The 26,305-nt window shown below is 43.8% G+C and overlaps 1 protein-coding gene across 4 annotated transcripts in view; it reads right to left on the bottom strand.

Annotated features, from left to right (window-relative positions):
- pald1a (phosphatase domain containing paladin 1a) overlaps positions 1-26,305 on the bottom strand; it is a 204,696-nt gene that overhangs the window by 135,654 nt on the left and 42,737 nt on the right. For all 4 annotated transcript variants that reach the window (XR_011674324.1, XM_071394597.1, XM_071394599.1 and 1 more), the window contains exons 2-7: positions 24,479-24,712; positions 23,907-24,009; positions 11,847-12,026; positions 9,861-10,025; positions 5,838-5,998; positions 4,552-4,627 (exon numbers count right to left, since the gene is read on the bottom strand). Coding sequence is in view for 3 of the 4 variants with exons in the window: in XM_071394597.1 (XP_071250698.1) it covers positions 4,552-4,627; positions 5,838-5,998; positions 9,861-10,025; positions 11,847-12,026; positions 23,907-24,009; positions 24,479-24,699 (906 nt within the window). In the remaining variant the exon portion in view is untranslated. The remainder of the gene's footprint in view (positions 1-4,551; positions 4,628-5,837; positions 5,999-9,860; positions 10,026-11,846; positions 12,027-23,906; positions 24,010-24,478; positions 24,713-26,305) is intronic.

Here is a 26,305-nt window from a genome sequence, read left to right as displayed (position 1 = left end):
ACCCTCCTCACCCCGAGAACACTAAGAACCCTCCTCACCCCGAGAACACTAAGAACCCTCCTCACCCCGAGAACACTAAGAACCCTCCTCACCCCGAGAACACTAAGAACCCTCCTCACCCCGAGAACACTAAGAACCCTCCTCACCCCGAGAACACTAAGAACCATCCTCACCCCGAGAACACTAAGAACCCTCCTCATCCTGACAACACTAAGAACCCTCCTCACCCTGAGAACACTAAGAACCCTCCTCACCCTGAGAACACTAAGAACCCTCCTCACCCTGAGAACACTAAGAACCCTCCTCACCCTGAGAACACTAAGAACCCTCCTCACCCTGAGAACCCTCCTCACCCTGAGAACACTAAGAACCCTCCTCACTCTGAGAACACTAAGAACCCTCCTCACCCTGAGAACACTAAGAACCCTCCTCACCCCGAGAACACTAAAAACCCTCCTCACCCCGAGAACACTAAGAACCCTCCTCACCCCGAGAACACTAAGAACCCTCCTCACCCTGAGAACACTAAGAACCCTCCTCACCCTCACCCATGTGAATACCTCCACTGTATTCACATCCTACCATACCTTTGTCTGTACATTATTCCTTTAAACTATTTTATCGCCCCCAGAAACCTCCTTTTACTCTCTGCTCTAGTAGCTCTAGGCGACCAATTCTCATAGCTTTTAGCCGTACCCTTATCCTAATCCTCCTCTGTTCCTCTGGTGATGTAGAGGTGAATCCAGGCCCTGCAGTACCTGGCTCCACTCCTATTCCCCAGGCGCTCTCTTTTGATGACTTCTGTAACCGTAATAGCCTTGGCTTCATGCATGTTAACATTAGAAGCCTCCTCCCTAAGTTTGTTTTGTTCACTGCTTTAGCACACTCTGCCAACCCGGATGTTTTAGCCGTGTCTGAATCCTGGCTTAGAAAGACCACCAAAAATTCAGACATTTTCATCCCCAATTACAAGATTTTCAGACAAGATAGAACGGCCAAAGGGGGCGGTGTTGCAATCTACTGCAAAGACTGCCTGCAGAGTTCTGTTATACTATCCAGGTCTGTTCCCAAACAATTTGAACTTCTACTTTTAAAAATCCACCTCTCTAAAAACAAGTCTCTCACCGTTGCCGCCTGCTATAGACCACCCTCTGCCCCCAGCTGTGCTCTGGACACTATATGTGAACTGATTGCCCCCCATCTATCTTCAGAGCTCGTGCTGCTAGGCGACCTAAATTTGAACATGCTCAACACCCCAGCCACCCTACAATCTAAGCTTGATGCCCTCAATCTCACACAAATTATAAATGAACCTACCAGGTACCACCCCAATTCCGTAAACACGGGTACCCTCATAGATATCATCCTAACAAACTTGCCCTCCAAATACACCTCTGCTGTTTTCAACCAAGATCTCAGCGATCACTGCCTCATTGCCTGCATCCGTAATGGGTCAGCGGTCAAACGACCTCCACTCATCACTGTCAAACGCTCCCTGAAACACTTCAGCGAGCAGGCCTTTCTAATCGACCTGGCCGGGGTATCCTGGAAGGATATTGATCTCATCCCGTCAGTAGAGGATGCCTGGTCATTTTTTAAAAATGCCTTCCTCACCATCTTGAATAAGCATGCCCCATTCAAGAAATTTAGAACCAGGAACAGATATAGCCCTTGGTTCTCTCCTGACCTGACTGCCCTTAACCAACACAAAAACATCCTATGGCGTTCTGCATTAGCATCGAACAGCCCCCGCGATATGCAACTTTTCAGGGAAGCCAGAAACCAATATACACAGGCAGTTAGAACAGCCAAGGCTAGCTATTTCAAGCAGAAATTTGCTTCCTGCAACACAAATTCAAAAAAGTTCTGGGACACCGTAAAGTCCATGGAGAATAAGAACACCTCCTCCCAGCTTCCAACCGCTCTGAAGATAGGAAACACTGTCACCACCGACAAATCCACTATAATTGAGAATTTCAATAAGCATTTTTCTACGGCTGGCCATGCTTTCCACCTGGCTACCCCCACCCCGGACAACAGCACTGCCCTCCCCTCTGCTACTCGCCCAAGCCTTCCCCATTTCTCTTTCTCCCAAATACAGTCAGCTGATGTTCTAAATGAGCTGCAAAATCTGGACCCTTACAAATCAGCCGGGCTAGATAATCTGGACCCTTTCTTTCTAAAACTATCTGCTGAAATTGTTGCCACCCCTATTACTAGCCTCTTCAACCTCTCTTTCGTGTCGTCTGAGATCCCCAAAGATTGGAAAGCAGCTGCGGTTATCCCCCTCTTCAAAGGGGGGGACACCCTTGACCCTAACTGCTACAGACCTATATCTATCCTACCCTGCCTTTCTAAGGTCTTCGAAAGCCAAGTCAACAAACAGATTACCGAACATTTCGAATCCCACCACACCTTCTCCGCAATGCAATCTGGTTTCAGAGCTGGTCATGGGTGCACCTCAGCCACGCTCAAGGTCATAAACGATATCGTAACCGCCATCGATAGGAAACAATACTGTGCAGCCGTATTCATTGACCTGGCCAAGGCCTTTGACTCTGTCAATCACCACATCCTCATTGGCAGACTCAACAGCCTTGGTTTCTCTAATGATTGCCTCGCCTGGTTCACCAACTACTTCTCTGATCGAGTTCAGTGTGTCAAATCGGAGGGTCTGTTGTCCGGGCCTCTGGCAGTCTCTATGGGGGTGCCACAGGGTTCAATTCTTGGACCGACTCTCTTCTCTGTTTACATCAATGATGTCGCTCTTGCTGCTGGTGATTCTCTGATCCACCTCTACGCAGACGACACTATTCTGTATACTTCTGGCCCTTCTTTTGACACTGTGTTAACAACCCTCCAGGTGAGCTTCAATGCCATACAACTCTCCTTCCGTGGCCTCCAACTGCTCTTAAATACAAGTAAAACCAAATGCATGCTCTTCAACCGATCGCTGCCTGCTCCTGCCCGCCTGTCCAACATCACTACTTTGGACGGCTCTGACTTAGAATATGTGGACACCTACAAATACCTAGGTGTCTGGTTAGACTGTAAACTCTCCTTCCAGACTCACATCAAACATCTCCAATCCAAAGTCAAATCTAGAATTGGCTTCCTATTCCGCAACAAAGCATCCTTTACTCATGCTGCCAAACATACCCTTGTAAAACTGACCATCCTACCAATCCTCGACTTCGGTGATGTCATTTACAAAATAGCCTCCAAAACCCTACTCAATAAATTGGATGCAGTCTATCACAGTGCCATCCGTTTTGTCACCAAAGCCCCATATACTACCCACCACTGCGACCTGTACACTCTCGTTGGCTGGCCTTCGCTTCATACTCGTCGCCAAACCCACTGGTTCCAGGTCATCTACAAGACCCTGCTAGGTAAAGTCCCCCCTTATCTCAGCTCGCTGGTCACCATAGCAGCACCTACCTGTAGCACGCGCTCCAGCAGGTATATCTCTCTAGTCACCCCCAAAACCAATTCTTCCTTTGGACGCCTCTCCTTCCAGTTCTCTGCTGCCAATGACTGGAACGAACTACAAAAATCTCTGAAACTGGAAACACCCATCTCCCTCACTAGCTTTAAGCACCAGCTGTCAGAGCAGCTCATAGATTACTGCACCTGTATATAACCCATCTACAATTTAGCCCAAACAACTACCTCTTTACCTACTGTATTTATTTATTAATTTATTTTGCTCCTTTGCACCCCTTTATTTCTGTCTCTACTTTGCACTTTCTTCCACTGCAAACCAACCATTCCATTGTTTTTTTAGTTTTTATTTTACGTGCTGTGTTGTACTCACTTCGCCTCCATGGCCTTTTATATTTTTATTTATTTATACATATATTTGTTTGCCTTCACCTCCCTTATCTCACCTCACTTGCTCACATTGTATATAGACTTATTTTTTTTTTTTTTTCACTGTATTATTGACTATATGTTGTTTTACTCCATGTGTAACTATGTGTTGTTGTATGTGTCGAACTGCTTTGCTTTATCTTGGCCAGGTCGCAATTGTAAATGAGAACGTGTTCTCAATTTGCCTACCTGGTTAAATAAAGGTTAAATAAAAAATAAATAAAAAACCCTGACAACACTAAGAACCCTCCTCATCCTGACAACACTAAGAACCCTCCTCACCCTGAGAACACTAAGAACCTTCCTCACCCTGAGAACACTAAGAACCCTCCTCACCCTGAGAACACTAAGAACCCTCCTCACCCTGAGAACACTAAGAACCCTCCTCACCCTGAGAACACTAAGAACCCTCCTCACCCTGAGAACACTAAGAACCCTCCTCACCCTGAGAACACTAAGAACCCTCCTCACCCTGAGAACACTAAGAACCCTCCTCACCCTGAGAACACTAAGAACCCTCCTCACCCTGACAACACTAAGAACCCTCCTCACCCTGACAACACTAAGAACCCTCCTCACCCTGAGAACACTAAGAACCCTCCTCACCCTGAGAACCCTCCTCACCCTGAGAACACTAAGAACCCTCCTCACCCTGAGAACACTAAGAACCCTCCTCACCCTGAGAACAGTAACAAAGGCATCAAAATCCTCCTCTAGAGGTGCTCCCTCCATTGGTAGTGGCAGCCGGTAGTACCTGAGAGAGAGAGAGAGAGAGAGAGAGAGAGAGAGAGAGAGAGAGAGAGAGAGAGAGAGAGAGAGAGAGAGAGAGAGAGAGAGAGAGAGAGAAGAGAGAGAGAGAGAGAGCAAAATAGAGCAGAAAGAAGAGAGAGAGAGCAAAATAGAGCAGAAAGAACAGAGAGTGAGAAAGACCAGAGAGAGGGAGAGAAAGAGAGAAAGAACAGAGAGAGAAAGAGAGAGAGTGTTACTGTGTTTTCACAGGAGAAATCACATCTATTTTGTCAATATTGCCTTTATGTAGGTCACAACATAGGAAGACAACATTGACCTGGAATGAGACAGATAGTAATATGAGACAACTGGTTACTAATATCATGTATGTGTCCCAACTTGCACCTTATTCCCTATGTAGTGCACTACTTTTGACCAATGGTGGTTGGGAAACATATGTCTCCAACAAAACATCCCACCAGGGAGTTCCAGAGTACAGAGATAAATCCCCCATCCAGGAGTCCTGTTCTGCTCCCTGTCTTTATCACCAGATAACTAGGTCTTTACTGTACACACACACACACACGCGCACACGCGCACACGCACACGCACGCGCACGCGCACGCGCACACACACACACACACACACACACACACACACACACACACACACACAAACATATGTATGTTGAAAAGGCACATTGAAACATGTTCTTAGTTGACGTTATATGAGGTCATGCCTCAGATGCAGATGGTTGTGGGAAGGAGAGGGGATATGTAGACATGTCTGGAGAGGACTGGAGCTGGCTGTTCATTACATCTCAATACAAGCTTCGGCTCCTCTGATCTGATTACTAACAGGATGCTAAACGAGGCCTTCCCAAGTGGCACTCTATTCCCCATAGGGCCCTGGACAAAGTAGTGCACTAGATTAATCAAATGGCATGCCATTTGGGACGCAAACCGATGTCTCTCCTCCCTCGCCTCTCCGGAATGCAGAGGGGGCAGAGAGAGAAATTGAAATTGAATTGAGAACAGAGAGAGAGAGAGAGAGCAGAGAGAAAGAGCAGAGAGAGAGCAGAGAAAGAGAGCAGAGAGAGAGCAGAGAAAGACAGAGCAGAGAGAGCAGAGAAAGACAGAGCAGAGAGAGCAGACAGCATGTGGCATTGTGTCAATAAGAAGGAAATAAACGAATCACTCATTAAAATATTCAAAAAAGAAGGAGTGACTATGAACCTGTAGAGTGGCATGGTGAACAGAGGTCTCCTGTAGACCTCCTCTGTGACGTGGATGTCCTCCTCACAGGTGATGGTCATCCTCTGAGGCTCGCCCTTGAAGTGCTCGATATCGTTATACACGTAGAACACGTTATCGTTCAACTTGGCAAAGTCGTGGAGCTACAGAAACCAGAGAGCATCAGACTATTAGTACTGACGTTAGGAAACACTGCAGCTGATTTCACCTGCTTTGTTTGTTCATTGTAATGATTTGTCTTTCTTTAACTAATATCCTTTTGGTCCAATATATCTACTTGTCTTGAGTATCGGACTTGCAGAAATGATGGTATCTCGATGTGTCAGCTAGTCAGCTGACTGTTTGCATTTAAAAGATGCATTCTGGAGACAGCTTGTCGTTTCACCACCCAACGCGTAAGAGAAGTGCACTGCTGAGAAGGCAGGCTGCCTTGTACTGAGGATGACTAGGACTCTGGACGGATGTGTGGGGAGGTTTTAGCACCTGCAGCAGAGGAAACCTCACCCAGGTGGGTGTTACACGGGGCTGCTGGAGGAGTCGTTCAGTGGCTACAGAGAACAATGTCTGAGGACAAATCTAGCACCACAACCATTACCAACCCTGTCCCTACCAACCCTGTCCCTACCCTCCAACCCTGTCATTACCAACCCTGTCCCTACCCTCCAACCCTGTCATTACCAACCCTGTCCCTACCCTCCAACCCTGTCATTACCAACCCTGTCCCTACCCTCCAACCCTGTCATTACCAACCCTGTCCCTACCCTCCAACCCTGTCATTACCAACCCTGTCCCTACCGTCCAACCCTGTCCCTACCGTCCAACCCTGTCATTACCAACCCTGTCCCTACCCTCCAACCCTGTCATTACCAACCCTGTCCCTACCCTCCAACCCTGTCATTACCAACCCTGTCCCTACCGTCCAACCCTGTCCCTACCGTCCAACCCTGTCCCTACCGTCCAACCCTGTCCCTACCGTCCAACCCTGTCCCTACCCTCCAACCCTGTCCCTACCAACCCTGTCCCTACCCTCCAACCCTGTCATTACCAACCCTGTCCCTACCGTCCAACCCTGTCCCTACCGTCCAACCCTGTCCCTACCGTCCAACCCTGTCCCTACCGTCCAACCCTGTCCCTACCGTCGTCCAACCCTGTCATTACCAACCCTGTCCCTACCGTCCAACCCTGTCATTACCAACCCTGTCCCTACCGTCCAACCCTGTCCCTACCGTCCAACCCTGTCATTACCAACCCTGTCCCTACCGTCCAACCCTGTCCCTACCGTCCAACCCTGTCATTACCAACCCTGTCCCTACCCTCCAACCCTGTCATTACCAACCCTGTCCCTACCCTCCAACCCTGTCATTACATTTACATTTAAGTCATTTAGCAGACGCTCTTATCCAGAGCGACTTACAAATTGGTGCATTCACCTTATGATATCCAGTGGAACAACCACTTTACAATACCAACCCTGTCCCTACCCTCCAACCCTGTCATTACCAACCCTGTCCCTACCCTCCAACCCTGTCATTACCAACCCTGTCCCTACCCTCCAACCCTGTCATTACCAACCCTGTCCCTACCCTCCAACCCTGTCATTACCAACCCTGTCCCTACCAACCCTGTCATTACCAACCCTGTCCCTACCCTCCAACCCTGTCATTACCAACCCTGTCCCTACCCTCCAACCCTGTCATTACCAACCCTGTCCCTACCCTCCAACCCTGTCATTACCAACCCTGTCCCTACCGTCCAACCCTGTCCCTACCGTCCAACCCTGTCCCTACCGTCCAACCCTGTCCCTACCGTCCAACCCTGTCCCTACCCTCCAACTGGCTATAGGCGCCCAACTCGCCTACCATCAGAATACCGGTAGATGCCTTCAACACCAGCTGATCCAGCAGCTGTCTACTGCTGGATCAAGAGGGACTATCTGTAGTGTAGACAAGCTGTCTACTGCTGGATCAAGAGGGACTATCTGTAGTGTAGACAAGCTGTCTACTGCTGGATCAAGAGGGACTATCTGTAGTGTAGACAAGCTGTCTACTGCTGGATCAAGAGGGACTATCTGTAGTGTAGACAAGCTGTCTACTGCTGGATCAAGAGGGACTATCTGTAGAGTAGACAAGCTGTCTACTGCTGGATCAAGAGGGACTATCTGTAGAGTAGACAAGCTGTCTACTGCTGGATCAAGAGGGACTATCTGTAGTGTAGACAAGCTGTCTACTGCTGGATCAAGAGGGACTATCTGTAGAGTAGACAAAAGCTGTCTACTGCTGGATCAAGAGGGACTATCTGTAGAGTAGACAAGCTGTCTACTGCTGGATCAAGAGGGACTATCTGTAGAGTAGACAAGCTGTCTACTGCTGGATCAAGAGGGACATTGGGTTTATTAGTATGATGAGGCCAGTATATAAAGAGGAGGTTTAGGGTTTATTAGTATGATGAGGCCAGTATATAAAGAGGAGGTTTATTAGTATGATGAGGCCAGTATATAAAGAGGAGGTTTATGGGTTTATTAGTATGATGAGGCCAGTAGATAAAGAGGAGGTTTATTAGTATGAGGAGGCCAGTATATAAAGAGGAGGTTTATTAGTATGATGAGGCCAGTATATAAAGAGGAGGTTTATTAGTATGAGGAGGCCAGTATATAAAGAGGAGGTTTATTAGTATGAGGAGGCCAGTATATAAAGAGGAGGTTTATTAGTATGAGGAGGCCAGTATATAAAGAGGAGGTTTATGGGTTTATTAGTATGAGGAGGCCAGTATATAAAGAGGAGGTTTATTAGTATGATGAGGCCAGTATATAAAGAGGAGGTTTATTAGTATGATGAGGCCAGTATATAAAGAGGAGGTTTATTAGTATGATGAGGCCAGTATATAAAGAGGAGGTTTATGGGTTTATTAGTATGAGGAGGCCAGTATATAAAGAGGAGGTTTATGGGTTTATTAGTATGAGGAGGCCAGTATATAAAGAGGAGGTTTATTAGTATGATGAGGCCAGTATATAAAGAGGAGGTTTATGGGTTTATTAGTATGAGGAGGCCAGTATATAAAGAGGAGGTTTATTAGTATGATGAGGCCAGTATATAAAGAGGAGGTTTATGGGTTTATTAGTATGAGGAGGCCAGTATATAAAGAGGAGGTTTATTAGTATGAGGAGGCCAGTATATAAAGAGGAGGTTTATTAGTATGATGAGGCCAGTATATAAAGAGGAGGTTTATGGGTTTATTAGTATGAGGAGGCCAGTATATAAAGAGGAGGTGTATGGGTTTATTAGTATGATGAGGCCAGTATATAAAGAGGAGGTTTATTAGTATGAGGAGGCCAGTATTTAAAGAGGAGGTTTATTAGTATGATGAGGCCAGTATATAAAGAGGAGGTTTATGGGTTTATTAGTATGAGGAGGCCAGTATATAAAGAGGAGGTTTATTAGTATGATGAGGCCAGTATATAAAGAGGAGGATTATTAGTATGATGAGGCCAGTATATAAAGAGGAGATTTATGGGTTTATTAGTATGAGGGGGCCAGTATATAAAGAGGAGGTTTATTAGTATGATGAGGCCAGTATATAAAGAGGAGGTTTAGGGTTTATTAGTATGATGAGGCCAGTATATAAAGAGGAGGTTTATTAGTATGATGAGGCCAGTATATAAAGAGGAGGTTTATGGGTTTATTAGTATGATGAGGCCAGTATATAAAGAGGAGGTTTATGGGTTTATTAGTATGAGGAGGCCAGTATATAAAGAGGAGGTTTATGGGTTTATTAGTATGAGGAGGCCAGTATATAAAGAGGAGGTTTATTAGTATGATGAGGCCAGTATATAAAGAGGAGGTTTATGGGTTTATTAGTATGAGGAGGCCAGTATATTGATAGATAAAGAGGAGGTTTCTAGGTGTATTAGTATGAGGGGGCCAGTATATAAAGAGGAGGTTTATTAGTATGATGAGGCCAGTATATAAAGAGGAGGTTTATGGGTTTATTAGCAGGAGGACAGGTCACCTCCTTCCTGATGGTGAGCTCCAGGGTCTCCACCGTCTCCTCCTTGTCCAGGCCATGGAGATTCTCATGGAGGTTCTCCTTCCTCCGCGGGGTGTATGGAACAAAGTTCTCCTCCAGGTGCAGGAACACCACCGGTTCCTCGCGCACACAGAAGAACATCACGTCCTGGGAAGAGAGGAGAGAAATCACGGCCTACGTTCAAAAAGAGTCATTAATAAGATGACGTAGACAGGGGAAACCTGATCCTAGATCAGCCCTCTAAACCCAGAGACGTTTTGAATACGGGTCCAGGAATAATAACAACTCAACGGGCCAGTGATTTGGTTCTAGAATCTGGAAAGCTTTGTTCCAAACCCAATTGGAAACACTCCGTTGTCATTTGACATGTACCACATGAGTCAGGAATTGACCATGAAACTCACTGCTATATAATTAAGTTTATTCCATTTGGATTACAGTGAGTTTCCATACTGGACTGACGACCCTGAGAGATATTCTTTATTTTCCATCATTCCACATGGGGATGCCTTCCAAATGCCACCCTATTCCCTATACAGAGCACTATGGGCCCTGGTCAAATGGCACCCTATTCCCTATACAGAGCCCTATGGGCCCTGGTCAAATGTAGTACACTATATAGGGAATGGGGTGCCATTTGCCACACAGCCAGGGTTTGTGTTTGCGCTTAGTGGCACAGTGCTTCTGTCTGTCCCAAAGCACGGACAGAGTACCTGACCCCTCAAATATTTATCCACGACACAAAGACAGCAGGCGGAAGAGAAGATAGCGAGACAGACAGACAGAGAGTGAGAGAGGAGACTCAGTGAGCATAGTCTTGCTATTGAGAAAGGCCACCGACGAACTGTCTCTCAAGAGAAGACAAGCTATGTACCCACTGCCCACAAAATGAGGTGAAACTGAGCTGCACTTCCTAACTTCCTATGACCATATTAGAGACACATATTTCCCTCAGATTACACAGACCCACAAAGAAAAAAAATCAAATTTTGTGTGCCGGATCAAGAGAGACTATCTGTAGAGTAGACCACACACAGTGTGCCGTCACAGCAGCAAGATTTGTGACCTGTTGCCACAAGAAAAGGGCAACCAGTGAAGAACAAACACCATTGTAAATACAACCCATATTTATGTTTATTTTCCCTTTAGTACTTTAACCATGTGTACATCATTACAACACTGTATATATACACACATGACATTTGTAATGTCTTTATTATTTTGGAACTTCTGTGAGTGTAATGTTTACTGTTCATTTTTACGTTGACACGTTAACACGTTAACACGTTTCCCATGCCAATAAAGCCCTTGAATTGAAATTGAGAGACAGACAGAGATACAGAGACAGAGCCACACAGAGAGGAAGACAGAGAGAGAGAGAGACACAGAGAGGAAGACAGAGAGAGAGACACACAGAGAGGAAGACAGAGAGAGAGAGACACAGAGAGGAAGACAGAGAGAGAGACACACAGAGAGGGAGACAGAGAGGGAGACAGAGAGAGAGACAGAGAGAGACAGAGACAGAGAGAGAGACAGAGAGGGAGGCAGAGAGAGAGACAGAGAGAGACAGAGACAGAGACAGAGAGAGAGACAGAGACAGAGAGAGAGACAGAGAGAGAGACAGAGAGAGAGAGACAGAGAGAGAGACAGAGAGAGAGACAGAGAGAGAGACAGAGAGAGAGCGAGAGAGAGACAGAGAGACAGAGACAGAGAGAGAGACAGAGAGAGAGACAGAGAGAGAGACAGAGAGAGAGACAGAGAGAGAGACAGAGAGAGAGAGAGAGAGACAGAGAGAGAGCGAGAGAGAGACAGAGAGAGAGAGAGACAGAGAGAGAGAGAGACACAGAGAGAGAGACACAGAGAGAGACACAGACCTTTGGGTCAACAGTAGTGCACTATGAAGGAAATCGAGTTCCATTTGGGATGCAGACCCAGTGAAAACATCCCCCCTGAAGGCAGTGCACTAACCTCATGCCCTTGACTCTGTAGTCTTTGGAGGACCTGTTTGAAGCCATTCAGGCTGGGCTGGCCCATGCCGTACAGCGGGTAGCTTCCTTTCACCTGGCGGTAGTTTGGCGCTCCGTAGCTGCCTGTAGTGTTGAGGACGTCAGTCTTGCTGTACACATCCTGGACCATGAAGAACTCACCCTGCAGACATACAGCACAGTCACTCAAACAACCAAATACATGCATTTAGAAACACCCTTTTTCCATCACCAGTTGTTGTTGGGGGTACAGTAGAGTCAGTATGGGGAACACTTAAAGGGAACCTACGTACCTGCCCAGGGACTACGGCTGAAAACGGGCTTTTGGCTAACCTCATTTACATGGATATAGATGTATTATTGTAATATAGATGTTGATTCATGTGCATTGTCCCCTAATAGATAAATACCTACCAGGACTTCATAACACATTTATTCAAGGTGGTCTTTATAGCATCGGTGTGAAATGAGCAACATTAGCGACGAGCAACAATAGTAGGAGACTTTTACGTTGAAGGGAACCTCCGATTCCACTTTTGTGGAAAACCGTTAATGTTGCTCGTTTCACACTGATCTCTGTAGCCTCGTCATTCATGATCGGATGTCCATCCTTGTTTAAAGCTGTCGGGTGAAACCGTAGTGATCTATGTGAGTAAACAAACTCCTCGGTAACAATAAGGGGCTGGGCATGCCTGCTCTGTGACAGGTGATAGGAGGATCAAAGGACCAATGGGAGAGGTGACAACTCTCCACTCAACGGCAACGCAAGATGATAAAAACACCATCAATGTGAAGTAACAAGGGGTAACAACACCATCAATGTGAAGTAACACGGGGTAACAACACCATCAATGTGAAGTAACACGGGGTAACAACACCATCAATGTGAAGTAACAAGGGGTAACAACAACATCAATGTGAAGTAACAAGGGGTAACAACATCAATGTGAAGTAACAAGGGGTAATAACACCAATGTGAAGTAACAAGGGGTAACAACACCATCAATGTGAAGTAACAAGGGGTAACAACACCATCAATGTGAAGTAACAAGGGGTAACAACACCATCAATGTGAAGTAACACGGGGTAACAACACCATCAATGTGAAGTAACAAGGGGTAACAACACCATCAATGTGAAGTAACAAGGGGTAACAACATCAACATCAATGTGAAGTAAGAAGGGGTAACAACATCAATGTGAAGTAACAAGGGGTAACAACATCAATGTGAAGTTACAAGGGGTAACAACAAGGGGTAACAACATCAATGTGAAGTTACAAGGGGTAACAACAAGGGGTAACAACATCAATGTGAAGTTACAAGGGGTAACAACAAGGGGTAACAACATCAATGTGAAGTAACAAGGGGTAATAACACCAATGTGAAGTAACAAGGGGTAACAACGACATCGATGTGAAGTAAGAAGGGGTAACAACATCAATGTGAAGTAACAAGGGGTAACAACATCAATGTGAAGTTACAAGGGGTAACAACAAGGGGTAACAACATCAATGTGAAGTTACAAGGGGTAACAACATCAATGTGAAGTTACAAGGGGTAACAACATCAATGTGAAGTTACAAGGGGTAACAACAAGGGGTAACAACAACAACATCAATGTGAAGTAAGAAGGGGTAACAACATCAATGTGAAGTAACAAGGGGTAACAACATCAATGTGAAGTTACAAGGGGTAACAACAAGGGGTAACAACATCAATGTGAAGTTACAAGGGGTAACAACAAGGGGTAACAACATCAATGTGAAGTTACAAGGGGTAACAACAAGGGGTAACAACATCAATGTGAAGTAACAAGGGGTAATAACACCAATGTGAAGTAACAAGGGGTAACAATAACAACGATGTGAAGTAACAAGGGGTAACAACAACATCAATGTGAAGTAACAAGGGGTAACAACATCAATGTGAAGTAACAAGGGGTAACAACATCAATGTGAAGTAACAAGGGGTAACAATAACAACGATGTGAAGTAACAAGGGGTAACAACAACATCAATGTGAAGTAACAAGGGGTAACAACATCAATGTGAAGTAACAAGGGGTAACAACATCAATGTGAAGTAACAAGGGGTAACAACATCATCAATGTGAAGTAACAAGGGGTAACAACCACATCAATGTGAAGTAACACGGGGTAACAACATCAATGTGAAGTAACAAGGGGTAACAACATCATCAATGTGAAGTAACAAGGGGTAACAGCATCATCAATGTGAAGTAACAAGGGGTAACAACATCATCAATGTGAAGTAACAAGGAGTAACAAGATCTTCAATGTGAAGTAACAAGGGGTAACAGCATCAATGTGAAGTAACACGGGGTAACAACATCAATGTGAAGTAACAAGGGGTAACAACATCAATGTGAAGTAACAAGGGGTAACAACATCATCAATGTGAAGTAACAAGGGGTAACAACCACATCAATGTGAAGTAACACGGGGTAACAACCACATCAATGTGAAGTAACACGGGGTAACAACATCAATGTGAAGTAACAAGGGGTAACAACATCATCAATGTGAAGTAACAAGGGGTAACAACCACATCAATGTGAAGTAACAAGGGGTAACAACATCAATGTGAAGTAACAAGGGGTAACAATAACAACGATGTGAAGTAACAAGGGGTAACAACAACATCAATGTGAAGTAACAAGGGGTAACAACATCAATGTGAAGTAACAAGGGGTAACAACAACAACGATGTGAAGTAACAAGGGGTAACAACAACAATGTGAAGTAACAAGGGGTAACAACAACATCAATGTGAAGTAACAAGGGGTAACAACAACATCAATGTGAAGTAACAAGGGGTAACAACAACATCAATGTGAAGTAACAAGGGGTAACAACACCATCAATGTGAAGTAACAAGGGGTAACAACAACATCAATGTGAAGTAACAAGGGGTAACAACATCAATGTGAAGTAACAAGGGGTAACAACAACATCAATGTGAAGTAACAAGGGGTAACAACAACATCAATGTGAAGTAACAAGGGGTAACAACAACATCAATGTGAAGTAACAAGGGGTAACAACACCAATGTGAAGTAACAAGGGGTAACAACAACACCAATGTGAAGTAACAAGGGGTAACAACAACAACAATGTGAAGTAACAAGGGGTAACAACAACAATGTGAAGTAACAAGGGGTAACAACAACATCATCAATGTGAAGTAACAAGGGGTAACAACCACATCAATGTGAAGTAACAAGGGGTAACAACATCAATGTGAAGTAACAAGGGGTAACAACAACAACAATGTGAAGTAACAAGGGGTAACAACACCATTAATGTGAAGTAACAAGGGGAAACAACCACATCAATGTGAAGTAACAAGGGGTAACAACAACACCAATGTGAAGTAACAAGGGGTAACAACAACAACAATGTGAAGTAACAAGGGGTAACAACAACATCAATGTGAAGTAACAAGGGGTAACAACAACATCAATGTGAAGTAACAAGGGGTAACAACAACAACAATGTGAAGTAACAAGGGGTAACAACCACATCAATGTGAAGTAACAAGGGGTAACAACATCAATGTGAAGTAACAAGGGGTAACAACAACAACAATGTGAAGTAACAAGGGGTAACAACAAGGGGTAACAACATCAATGTGAAGTTACAAGGGGTAACAACATCAATGTGAAGTTACAAGGGGTAACAACATCAATGTGAAGTTACAAGGGGTAACAACAAGGGGTAACAACAACAACATCAATGTGAAGTAAGAAGGGGTAACAACATCAATGTGAAGTAACAAGGGGTAACAACATCAATGTGAAGTTACAAGGGGTAACAACAAGGGGTAACAACATCAATGTGAAGTTACAAGGGGTAACAACAAGGGGTAATAACATCAATGTGAAGTAACAAGGGGTAATAACACCAATGTGAAGTAACAAGGGGTAACAATAACAACGATGTGAAGTAACAAGGGGTAACAACAACATCAATGTGAAGTAACAAGGGGTAACAACATCAATGTGAAGTAACAAGGGGTAACAACATCAATGTGAAGTAACAAGGGGTAACAATAACAACGATGTGAAGTAACAAGGGGTAACAACAACATCAATGTGAAGTAACAAGGGGTAACAACATCAATGTGAAGTAACAAGGGGTAACAACATCAATGTGAAGTAACAAGGGGTAACAACATCATCAATGTGAAGTAACAAGGGGTAACAACCACATCAATGTGAAGTAACACGGGGTAACAACATCAATGTGAAGTAACAAGGGGTAACAACATCATCAATGTGAAGTAACAAGGGGTAACAGCATCATCAATGTGAAGTAACAAGGGGTAACAACATCATCAATGTGAAGTAACAAGGGGTAACAACAACATCAATGTGAAGTAACAAGGGGTAACAACATCATCAATGTGAAGTAACAAGGGGTAACAGCATCAATGTGAAGTAACACGGGGTAACAACATCAATGTGAAGTAACAAGGGGTAACAACCACATCAATGTGAAGTAACAAGGGGTAACAACATCATCAATGTGAAGTAACAAGGGGTAACAACCACATCAATGTGAAGTAACACGGGGTAACAACATCAATGTGAAGTAACAAGGGGTAACAACATCATCAATGTGAAGTAACAAGGGGTAACAACCACATCAATGTGAAGTAACAAGGGGTAACAACATCAATGTGAAGTAACAAGGGGTAACAATAACAACGATGTGAAGTAACAAGGGGTAACAACAACATCAATGTGAAGTAACAAGGGGTAACAACAACATCAATGTGAAGTAACAAGGGGTAACAACATCAATGTGAAGTAACAAGGGGTAACAACAACAACGATGTGAAGTAACAAGGGGTAACAACAACAATGTGAAGTAACAAGGGGTAACAACAACATCAATGTGAAGTAACAAGGGGTAACAACAACATCAATGTGAAGTAACAAGGGGTAACAACAACATCAATGTGAAGTAACAAGGGGTAACAACACCATCAATGTGAAGTAACAAGGGGTAACAACAACATCAATGTGAAGTAACAAGGGGTAACAACATCAATGTGAAGTAACAAGGGGTAACAACAACATCAATGTGAAGTAACAAGGGGTAACAACAACATCAATGTGAAGTAACAAGGGGTAACAACAACATCAATGTGAAGTAACAAGGGGTAACAACACCATCAATGTGAAGTAACAAGGGGTAACAACACCAATGTGAAGTAACAAGGGGTAACAACAACACCAATGTGAAGTAACAAGGGGTAACAACAACAACAATGTGAAGTAACAAGGGGTAACAACAACAATGTGAAGTAACAAGGGGTAACAACAACATCATCAATGTGAAGTAACAAGGGGTAACAACCACATCAATGTGAAGTAACAAGGGGTAACAACATCAATGTGAAGTAACAAGGGGTAACAACAACAACAATGTGAAGTAACAAGGGGTAACAACACCATTAATGTGAAGTAACAAGGGGTAACAACCACATCAATGTGAAGTAACAAGGGGTAACAACAACACCAATGTGAAGTAACAAGGGGTAACAACAACAACAATGTGAAGTAACAAGGGGTAACAACAACATCAATGTGAAGTAACAAGGGGTAACAACAACATCAATGTGAAGTAACAAGGGGTAACAACAACAACAATGTGAAGTAACAAGGGGTAACAACCACATCAATGTGAAGTAACAAGGGGTAACAACATCAATGTGAAGTAACAAGGGGTAACAACAACAACAATGTGAAGTAACAAGGGGTAACAACCACATCAATGTGAAGTAACAAGGGGTAACAACATCAATGTGAAGTAACAAGGGGTAACAACATCATCAATGTGAAGTAACAAGGGGTAACAACATCAATGTGAAGTAACAAGGGGTAACAACATTAATGTGAAGTAACAAGGGGTAACAACATCAATGTGAAGTAACAAGGGGTAACAACATCAATGTGAAGTAACAAGGGGTAACAACAACATCATCAATGTGAAGTAACAAGGGGTAACAACCACATCAATGTGAAGTAACAAGGGGTAACAACAACACCAATGTGAAGTAACAAGGGGTAACAACAACAACAATGTGAAGTAACAAGGGGTAACAACAACATCAATGTGAAGTAACAAGGGGTAACAACAACATCAATGTGAAGTAACAAGGGGTAACAACAACAACAATGTGAAGTAACAAGGGGTAACAACCACATCAATGTGAAGTAACAAGGGGTAACAACATCAATGTGAAGTAACAAGGGGTAACAACAACAACAATGTGAAGTAACAAGGGGTAACAACCACATCAATGTGAAGTAACAAGGGGTAACAACATCAATGTGAAGTAACAAGGGGTAACAACATCATCAATGTGAAGTAACAAGGGGTAACAACATCAATGTGAAGTAACAAGGGGTAACAACATTAATGTGAAGTAACAAGGGGTAACAACATCAATGTGAAGTAACAAGGGGTAACAACATCAATGTGAAGTAACAAGGGGTAACAACAACATCATCAATGTGAAGTAACAAGGGGTAACAACCACATCAATGTGAAGTAACAAGGGGTAACAACATCAATGTGAAGTAACAAGGGGTAACAACAACAACGATGTGAAGTAACAAGGGGTAACAACAACATCAATGTGAAGTAACAAGGGGTAACAACATCAATGTGAAGTAACAAGAGGTAACAACATCAATGTGAAGTAACAAGAGGTAACAACATCAATGTGAAGTAACAAGGGGTAACAACAACATCAATGTGAAGTAACAAGGGGTAACAACAACATCAATGTGAAGTAACAAGGGGTAACAACAACATCAATGTGAAGTAAGAAGGGGTAACAACATCATCAATGTGAAGTAACAAGGGGTAACAACATCATCAATGTGAAGTAACAAGGGGTAACAACAACAATGTGAAGTAACAAGGGGTAACATCACCAATGTGAAGTAACACGGGGTAACAACATCAATGTGAAGTAACACGGGGTAACAACATTAATGTGAAGTAACAAGGGGTAACAACAACATCAATGTGAAGTAACACGGGGTAACAACCACATCAATGTGAAGTAACGAGGGGTAACAACAACATCAATGTGAAGTAACAAGGGGTAACAACAACATCAATGTGAAGTAACAAGGGGTAACAACCACATCAATGTGAAGTAACAAGGGGTAACAACATCAATGTGAAGTAACAAGGGGTAACAACAACAACAATGTGAAGTAACAAGGGGTAACAACCACATCAATGTGAAGTAACAAGGGGTAACAACATCAATGTGAAGTAACAAGGGGTAACAACATCATCAATGTGAAGTAACAAGGGGTAACAACATCAATGTGAAGTAACAAGGGGTAACAACATTAATGTGAAGTAACAAGGGGTAACAACATCAATGTGAAGTAACAAGGGGTAACAACATCAATGTGAAGTAACAAGGGGTAACAACAACATCATCAATGTGAAGTAACAAGGGGTAACAACCACATCAATGTGAAGTAACAAGGGGTAACAACAACACCAATGTGAAGTAACACGGGGTAACAACAACAACAATGTGAAGTAACAAGGGGTAACAACAACATCAATGTGAAGTAACAAGGGGTAACAACAACATCAATGTGAAGTAACAAGGGGTAACAACAACAACAATGTGAAGTAACAAGGGGTAACAACCACATCAATGTGAAGTAACAAGGGGTAACAACATCAATGTGAAGTAACAAGGGGTAACAACAACAACAATGTGAAGTAACAAGGGGTAACAACCACATCAATGTGAAGTAACAAGGGGTAACAACATCAATGTGAAGTAACAAGGGGTAACAACATCATCAATGTGAAGTAACAAGGGGTAACAACATCAATGTGAAGTAACAAGGGGTAACAACATTAATGTGAAGTAACAAGGGGTAACAACATCAATGTGAAGTAACAAGGGGTAACAACATCAATGTGAAGTAACAAGGGGTAACAACAACATCATCAATGTGAAGTAACAAGGGGTAACAACCACATCAATGTGAAGTAACAAGGGGTAACAACATCAATGTGAAGTAACAAGGGGTAACAACAACAACGATGTGAAGTAACAAGGGGTAACAACAACATCAATGTGAAGTAACAAGGGGTAACAACATCAATGTGAAGTAACAAGAGGTAACAACATCAATGTGAAGTAACAAGAGGTAACAACATCAATGTGAAGTAACAAGGGGTAACAACAACATCAATGTGAAGTAACAAGGGGTAACAACAACATCAATGTGAAGTAACAAGGGGTAACAACAACATCAATGTGAAGTAACAAGGGGTAACAACATCATCAATGTGAAGTAACAAGGGGTAACAACATCATCAATGTGAAGTAACAAGGGGTAACAACAACAATGTGAAGTAACAAGGGGTAACATCAACATCAATGTGAAGTAACAAGGGGTAACAACATCATCAATGTGAAGTAACAAGCGGTAACAACAACAATGTGAAGTAACAAGGGGTAACATCACCAATGTGAAGTAACACGGGGTAACAACATCAATGTGAAGTAACACGGGGTAACAACATTAATGTGAAGTAACAAGGGGTAACAACAACATCAATGTGAAGTAACACGGGGTAACAACCACATCAATGGGAAGTAACGAGGGGTAACAACAACATCAATGTGAAGTAACAAGGGGTAACAACAACATCAATGTGAAGTAACAAGGGGTAACAACAACATCAATGTGAAGTAACAAGGGGTAACAACAACATCAATGTGAAGTAACAAGGGGTAACAACAACATCAATGTGAAGTAACAAGGGGTAACAACAACATCAATGTGAAGTAACAAGGGGTAACAACCACATCAATGTGAAGTAACAAGGGGTAACAACATCAATGTGAAGTAACAAGGGGTAACAACAACAACAATGTGAAGTAACAAGGGGTAACAACCACATCAATGTGAAGTAACAAGGGGTAACAACATCAATGTGAAGTAACAAGGGGTAACAACATCATCAATGTGAAGTAACAAGGGGTAACAACATCAATGTGAAGTAACAAGGGGTAACAACATTAATGTGAAGTAACAAGGGGTAACAACATCAATGTGAAGTAACAAGGGGTAACAACATCAATGTGAAGTAACAAGGGGTAACAACAACATCATCAATGTGAAGTAACAAGGGGTAACAACCACATCAATGTGAAGTAACAAGGGGTAACAACATCAATGTGAAGTAACAAGGGGTAACAACAACAACGATGTGAAGTAACAAGGGGTAACAACAACATCAATGTGAAGTAACAAGGGGTAACAACATCAATGTGAAGTAACAAGAGGTAACAACATCAATGTGAAGTAACAAGAGGTAACAACATCAATGTGAAGTAACAAGGGGTAACAACAACATCAATGTGAAGTAACAAGGGGTAACAACAACATCAATGTGAAGTAACAAGGGGTAACAACAACATCAATGTGAAGTAACAAGGGGTAACAACATCATCAATGTGAAGTAACAAGGGGTAACAACATCATCAATGTGAAGTAACAAGGGGTAACAACAACAATGTGAAGTAACAAGGGGTAACATCAACATCAATGTGAAGTAACAAGGGGTAACAACATCATCAATGTGAAGTAACAAGCGGTAACAACAACAATGTGAAGTAACAAGGGGTAACATCACCAATGTGAAGTAACACGGGGTAACAACATCAATGTGAAGTAACACGGGGTAACAACATTAATGTGAAGTAACAAGGGGTAACAACAACATCAATGTGAAGTAACACGGGGTAACAACCACATCAATGTGAAGTAACGAGGGGTAACAACAACATCAATGTGAAGTAACAAGGGGTAACAACAACATCAATGTGAAGTAACAAGGGGTAACAACAACATCAATGTGAAGTAACAAGGGGTAACAACAACATCAATGTGAAGTAACAAGGGGTAACAACAACATCAATGTGAAGTAACAAGGGGTAACAACAACATCAATGTGAAGTAACAAGGGGTAACAACATTAATGTGAAGTAACAAGGGGTAACAACAACATCAATGTGAAGTAACACGGGGTAACAACCACATCAATGTGAAGTAACAAGGGGTAACAACCACATCAATGTGAAGTAACAAGGGGTAACAACCACATCAATGTGAAGTAACAAGGGGTAACAACCACATCAATGTGAAGTAACAAGGGGTAACAACACCATCAATGTGAAGTAACAAGGGGTAACAACAACATCAATGTGAAGTAACAAGGGGTAACAACACCATCAATGTGAAGTAACAAGGGGTAACAACACCATCAATGTGAAGTAACAAGGGGTAACAACACCATCAATGTGAAGTAACAAGGGGTAACAACCACATCAATGTGAAGTAACAAGGGGTAACAACCACATCAATGTGAAGTAACAAGGGGTAACAACAACATCAATGTGAAGTAACAAGGGGTAACAACAACATCAATGTGAAGTAACAAGGGGTAACAACAACATCAATGTGAAGTAACAAGGGGTAACAACAACATCAATGTGAAGTAACAAGGGGTAACAACAACATCAATGTGAAGTAACAAGGGGTAACAACAACATTAATGTGAAGTAACAAAGGGTAACAACAACATCAATGTGAAGTAACAAGGGGTAACAACACCAATGTGAAGTAACAAGGGGTAACAACAACAATGTGAAGTAACAAGGGGTAACAACAACATCAATGTGAAGTAACAAGGGGTAACAACATCAATGTGAAGTAACAAGGGGTAACAACAACAATGTGAAGTAACAAGGGGTAACAACAACATCAATGTGAAGTAACAAGGGGTAACAACAACATCAATGTGAAGTAACAAGGGGTAACAACACCAATGTGAAGTAACAAGGGGTAACAACATCAATGTGAAGTAACAAGGGGTAACAACATCAATGTGAAGTAACAAGGGGTAACAACACCAATGTGAAGTAACAAGGGGTAACAACAACATCAATGTGAAGTAACAAGGGGTAACAACACCAATGTGAAGTAACAAGGGGTAACAACATCATTGTGAAGTAACAAGGGGTAACAACATCAATGTGAAGTAACAAGGGGTAACAACATCAATGTGAAGTAACAAGGGGTAACAACACCAATGTGAAGTAACAAGGGGTAACAACAACATCAATGTGAAGTAACAAGGGGTAACAACACCAATGTGAAGTAACAAGGGGTAACAACATCAATGTGAAGTAACAAGGGGTAACAACATCAATGTGAAGTAACAAGGGGTAACAACATTAATGTGAAGTAACAAGGGGTAACAACATCAATGTGAAGTAACAAGGGGTAACAACATCAATGTGAAGTAACAAGGGGTAACAACATCAATGTGAAGTAACAAGGGGTAACAACAACATCAATGTGAAGTAACAAGGGGTAACAACAACACCAATGTGAAGTAACAAGGGGTAACAACATCAATGTGAAGTAACAAGGGGTAACAACATCAATGTGAAGTAACAAGGGGTAACACCATCAATGTGAAGTAACAAGGGGTAACAACACCAATGTGAAGTAACAAGGGGTAACAACAACACCAATGTGAAGTAACAAGGGGTAACACCATCAATGTGAAGTAACAAGGGGTAACAACACCAATGTGAAGTAACAAGGGGTAACAACATCAATGTGAAGTAACAAGGGGTAACAACATCAATGTGAAGTAACAAGGGGTAACAACATCAATGTGAAGTAACAAGGGGTAACAACAACATCAGTAGGTCTGGAGAGAGAGAGAGAGCTGCTGTCAAATCATTTTGATCCAGGTCTCCTCTCTTCTGAAATATCTCCATGTAAATGCTGAACAAAACAATGATGGTGGCGGGGGGGGGGGGCTGTGTTGTGGCTGGGGGGGGGCTGTGTTGTGGCTGGGGGGGGGGGCTGTGTTGTGGCTGGGGGGGGGGGCTGTGTTGTGGCTGGGGGGGGGGGGGGGGGGCTGTGTTGTGTTTTCTTCTTACCTGTACCAAGTAGTGTTCAGGCATTGAGTCTGATATCCGGCCCACTTTGTAGTTTGTTCTGAAGAGGTCATCGTGGATCTGAAATTCCTGTCTGCAATTATATCTAGAATACAGAAGATAATGGAGCTGTCATCTGCAACATGGTGAAACAAAGCATTCAATCCCTCTTAGTGGTCCTGAAGTTCCCACTGGAGACCGACCCAACATTTCATTAGTCAGATAAGATAAATGACCTTATCTTCTGCACCCAAGACAAGACAAACTAGATAACAGCACGCACACACACACACACACACACACACACACACACACACACACACACACACACACACACACACACACACACACACACACACACACACACACACACACACACACACACACACACACACACACACACACACACACACACACACACACACAACTCAACTACCCCCCGTCCCCACACACTTCACCATTCACCCCCCCCATCCATTCACACCTTAGTGATCAAAGCCTCAGGGATTATCATGGTAACATCCCTTGGATGGTGGTTACGTGACTTGAATGATTGGAGGCGTGATGAGACTTACGTGATAACGACAGGTGCCACCTTGTTAGTGATGATAGACTTGGCCTTGCCGCTGTGGATCTTCACCGTCTGGGAAGAGCTCATGCTGAGAGACTGCCTGCTGTTCACCGCCCCGTTGCCACGGAGACTCTCAAGCGGAGGAGGATGCTGGGATGCTGCTACAGAGGATATGGAGCCTGAGACAGAGACGGGTTGTGGCGCTGCACTGGCAGTTGTACCCATACTCCACAAGCAGCTGGGGACGACAAGAGGAGAGTGGACTCAGACACAGGAAGTCAAACAGAGGAACATGGAAGAGTGGACTCAGACACAGGAAGTCAAACAGAGGAACAGAGAAGAGTGGACTCAGACACAGGAAGTCAAACAGAGGAACAGAGAAGAGTGGACTCAGACACAGGAAGTCAAACAGAGGAACAGAGAAGAGTGGACTCAGACACAGGGAGTCAAACAGAGGAACAGCAGTGAGGACTCAGTCACACTATGAGGCACACTGAGGCACACTATAGAGGTTTCACAAATCTGTGTTGATTCCAACACCACCACGTTCAAATAGCCTGCTGATTGAAAGAGGAAACGTATGAATGGTGAAATATAACAACGAGACAATCTTTCTCATCGCTTTTCTTGATGATGTTTCTACAGTGGTTCCAGCAGCTTTCTCAGAACATACCAAGCTGTAAAACCCTGAATCTAGATCTGTACCGCTCAACATTTCAACAGGCTAAAAGGGTCACATCAATCCTGAGGTTGGATGTGTTCCAATGTTCATTATAGCCTCATCTGATGCTGAGCCCTCTGCTACAGCCTTCAACAACAATCTGAGCATCCATCTGCAGCACCTCTCTGAATAAACCCAGGGCTCTGCTTCTCAAACGGCACCCTTTTCCCTAGTGCACTACTGTTGACCAGAGCACAATGGGCCCTGGTCAACAGTAGTGCACTATATAGGGAATAGGGTGGTATTTGGTACACAGCCACAGGGCTTTGCAGTGAAGCAGATAAACAAAAGATGAGCCTCCCCGCCACTCTGCTCCACTCAGACCAGCAAGCAGGGGCCGACCCTGCCCCCGACCCTGCCCCCGCCCCCGACCCCCCACAGCTGGCCTGAGACCAACAGCAGACACTCCACCCCCCTAAACACACACACAGACCCACACTCTGCTCCACTCAGACCAGCAAGCAGGGGACGACCCCGCCCCCGCCCCCGCCCCCGCCCCCAACCCCACCCCCGCCCCCGACCCCGACCCCCCACAGCTGGCCTGAGACCAATGGCAGACACTCCACCCCCCTAAACACACACACAGACCCACACTCTGCTCCACTCAGACCAGCAAGCAGGGGCCGCCCCTGCCCCCGACCCCAACCCTGCCCCCGCCCCCCCACAGCTGGCCTGAGACCAACGGCAGACACTCCACCCCCCTAAACACACACACAGATATAAAGACCGACAAGGACACACACACACACACAATCCGAGGGGTGGCAGCTAGCCTAGTAGTTAGAGCGTTGGGCCAGTAACCGAAAGATTGCTGGATCGAATCCCCGAGTTGACAAGGTAAAAATCTGTCGTTCTGCCCCTGAGCAAGGCAGTTAACCCACTGTTCCCCGGGCGCCGAAGACGTGGATGTTGATTCAGGCAGACCCCCGCACCTCTCTGATTCAGAGGGGTTGGGTTAAATGCGGAAGACACATTTCAGTTGAAGGCATTCAGTTGTACAACTGACTAGGAATCCCCCTTTCCCTTCCACCCTGGGGCATCCAGAGAGACACTTCAGAAATATATGTCCTTTTCAGATCAAACTTGCTAGAAAAATAGACGTTGTATGTG

Source organism: Salvelinus alpinus, chromosome 3 (genome assembly GCF_045679555.1).
Source record: "Salvelinus alpinus chromosome 3, SLU_Salpinus.1, whole genome shotgun sequence".
Taxonomy (NCBI): Eukaryota; Metazoa; Chordata; class Actinopteri; order Salmoniformes; family Salmonidae; genus Salvelinus; species Salvelinus alpinus.
The sequence above is the reverse complement of the archived record's forward strand: the minus strand, read 5'-3'. Positions and strand labels throughout refer to the sequence as shown.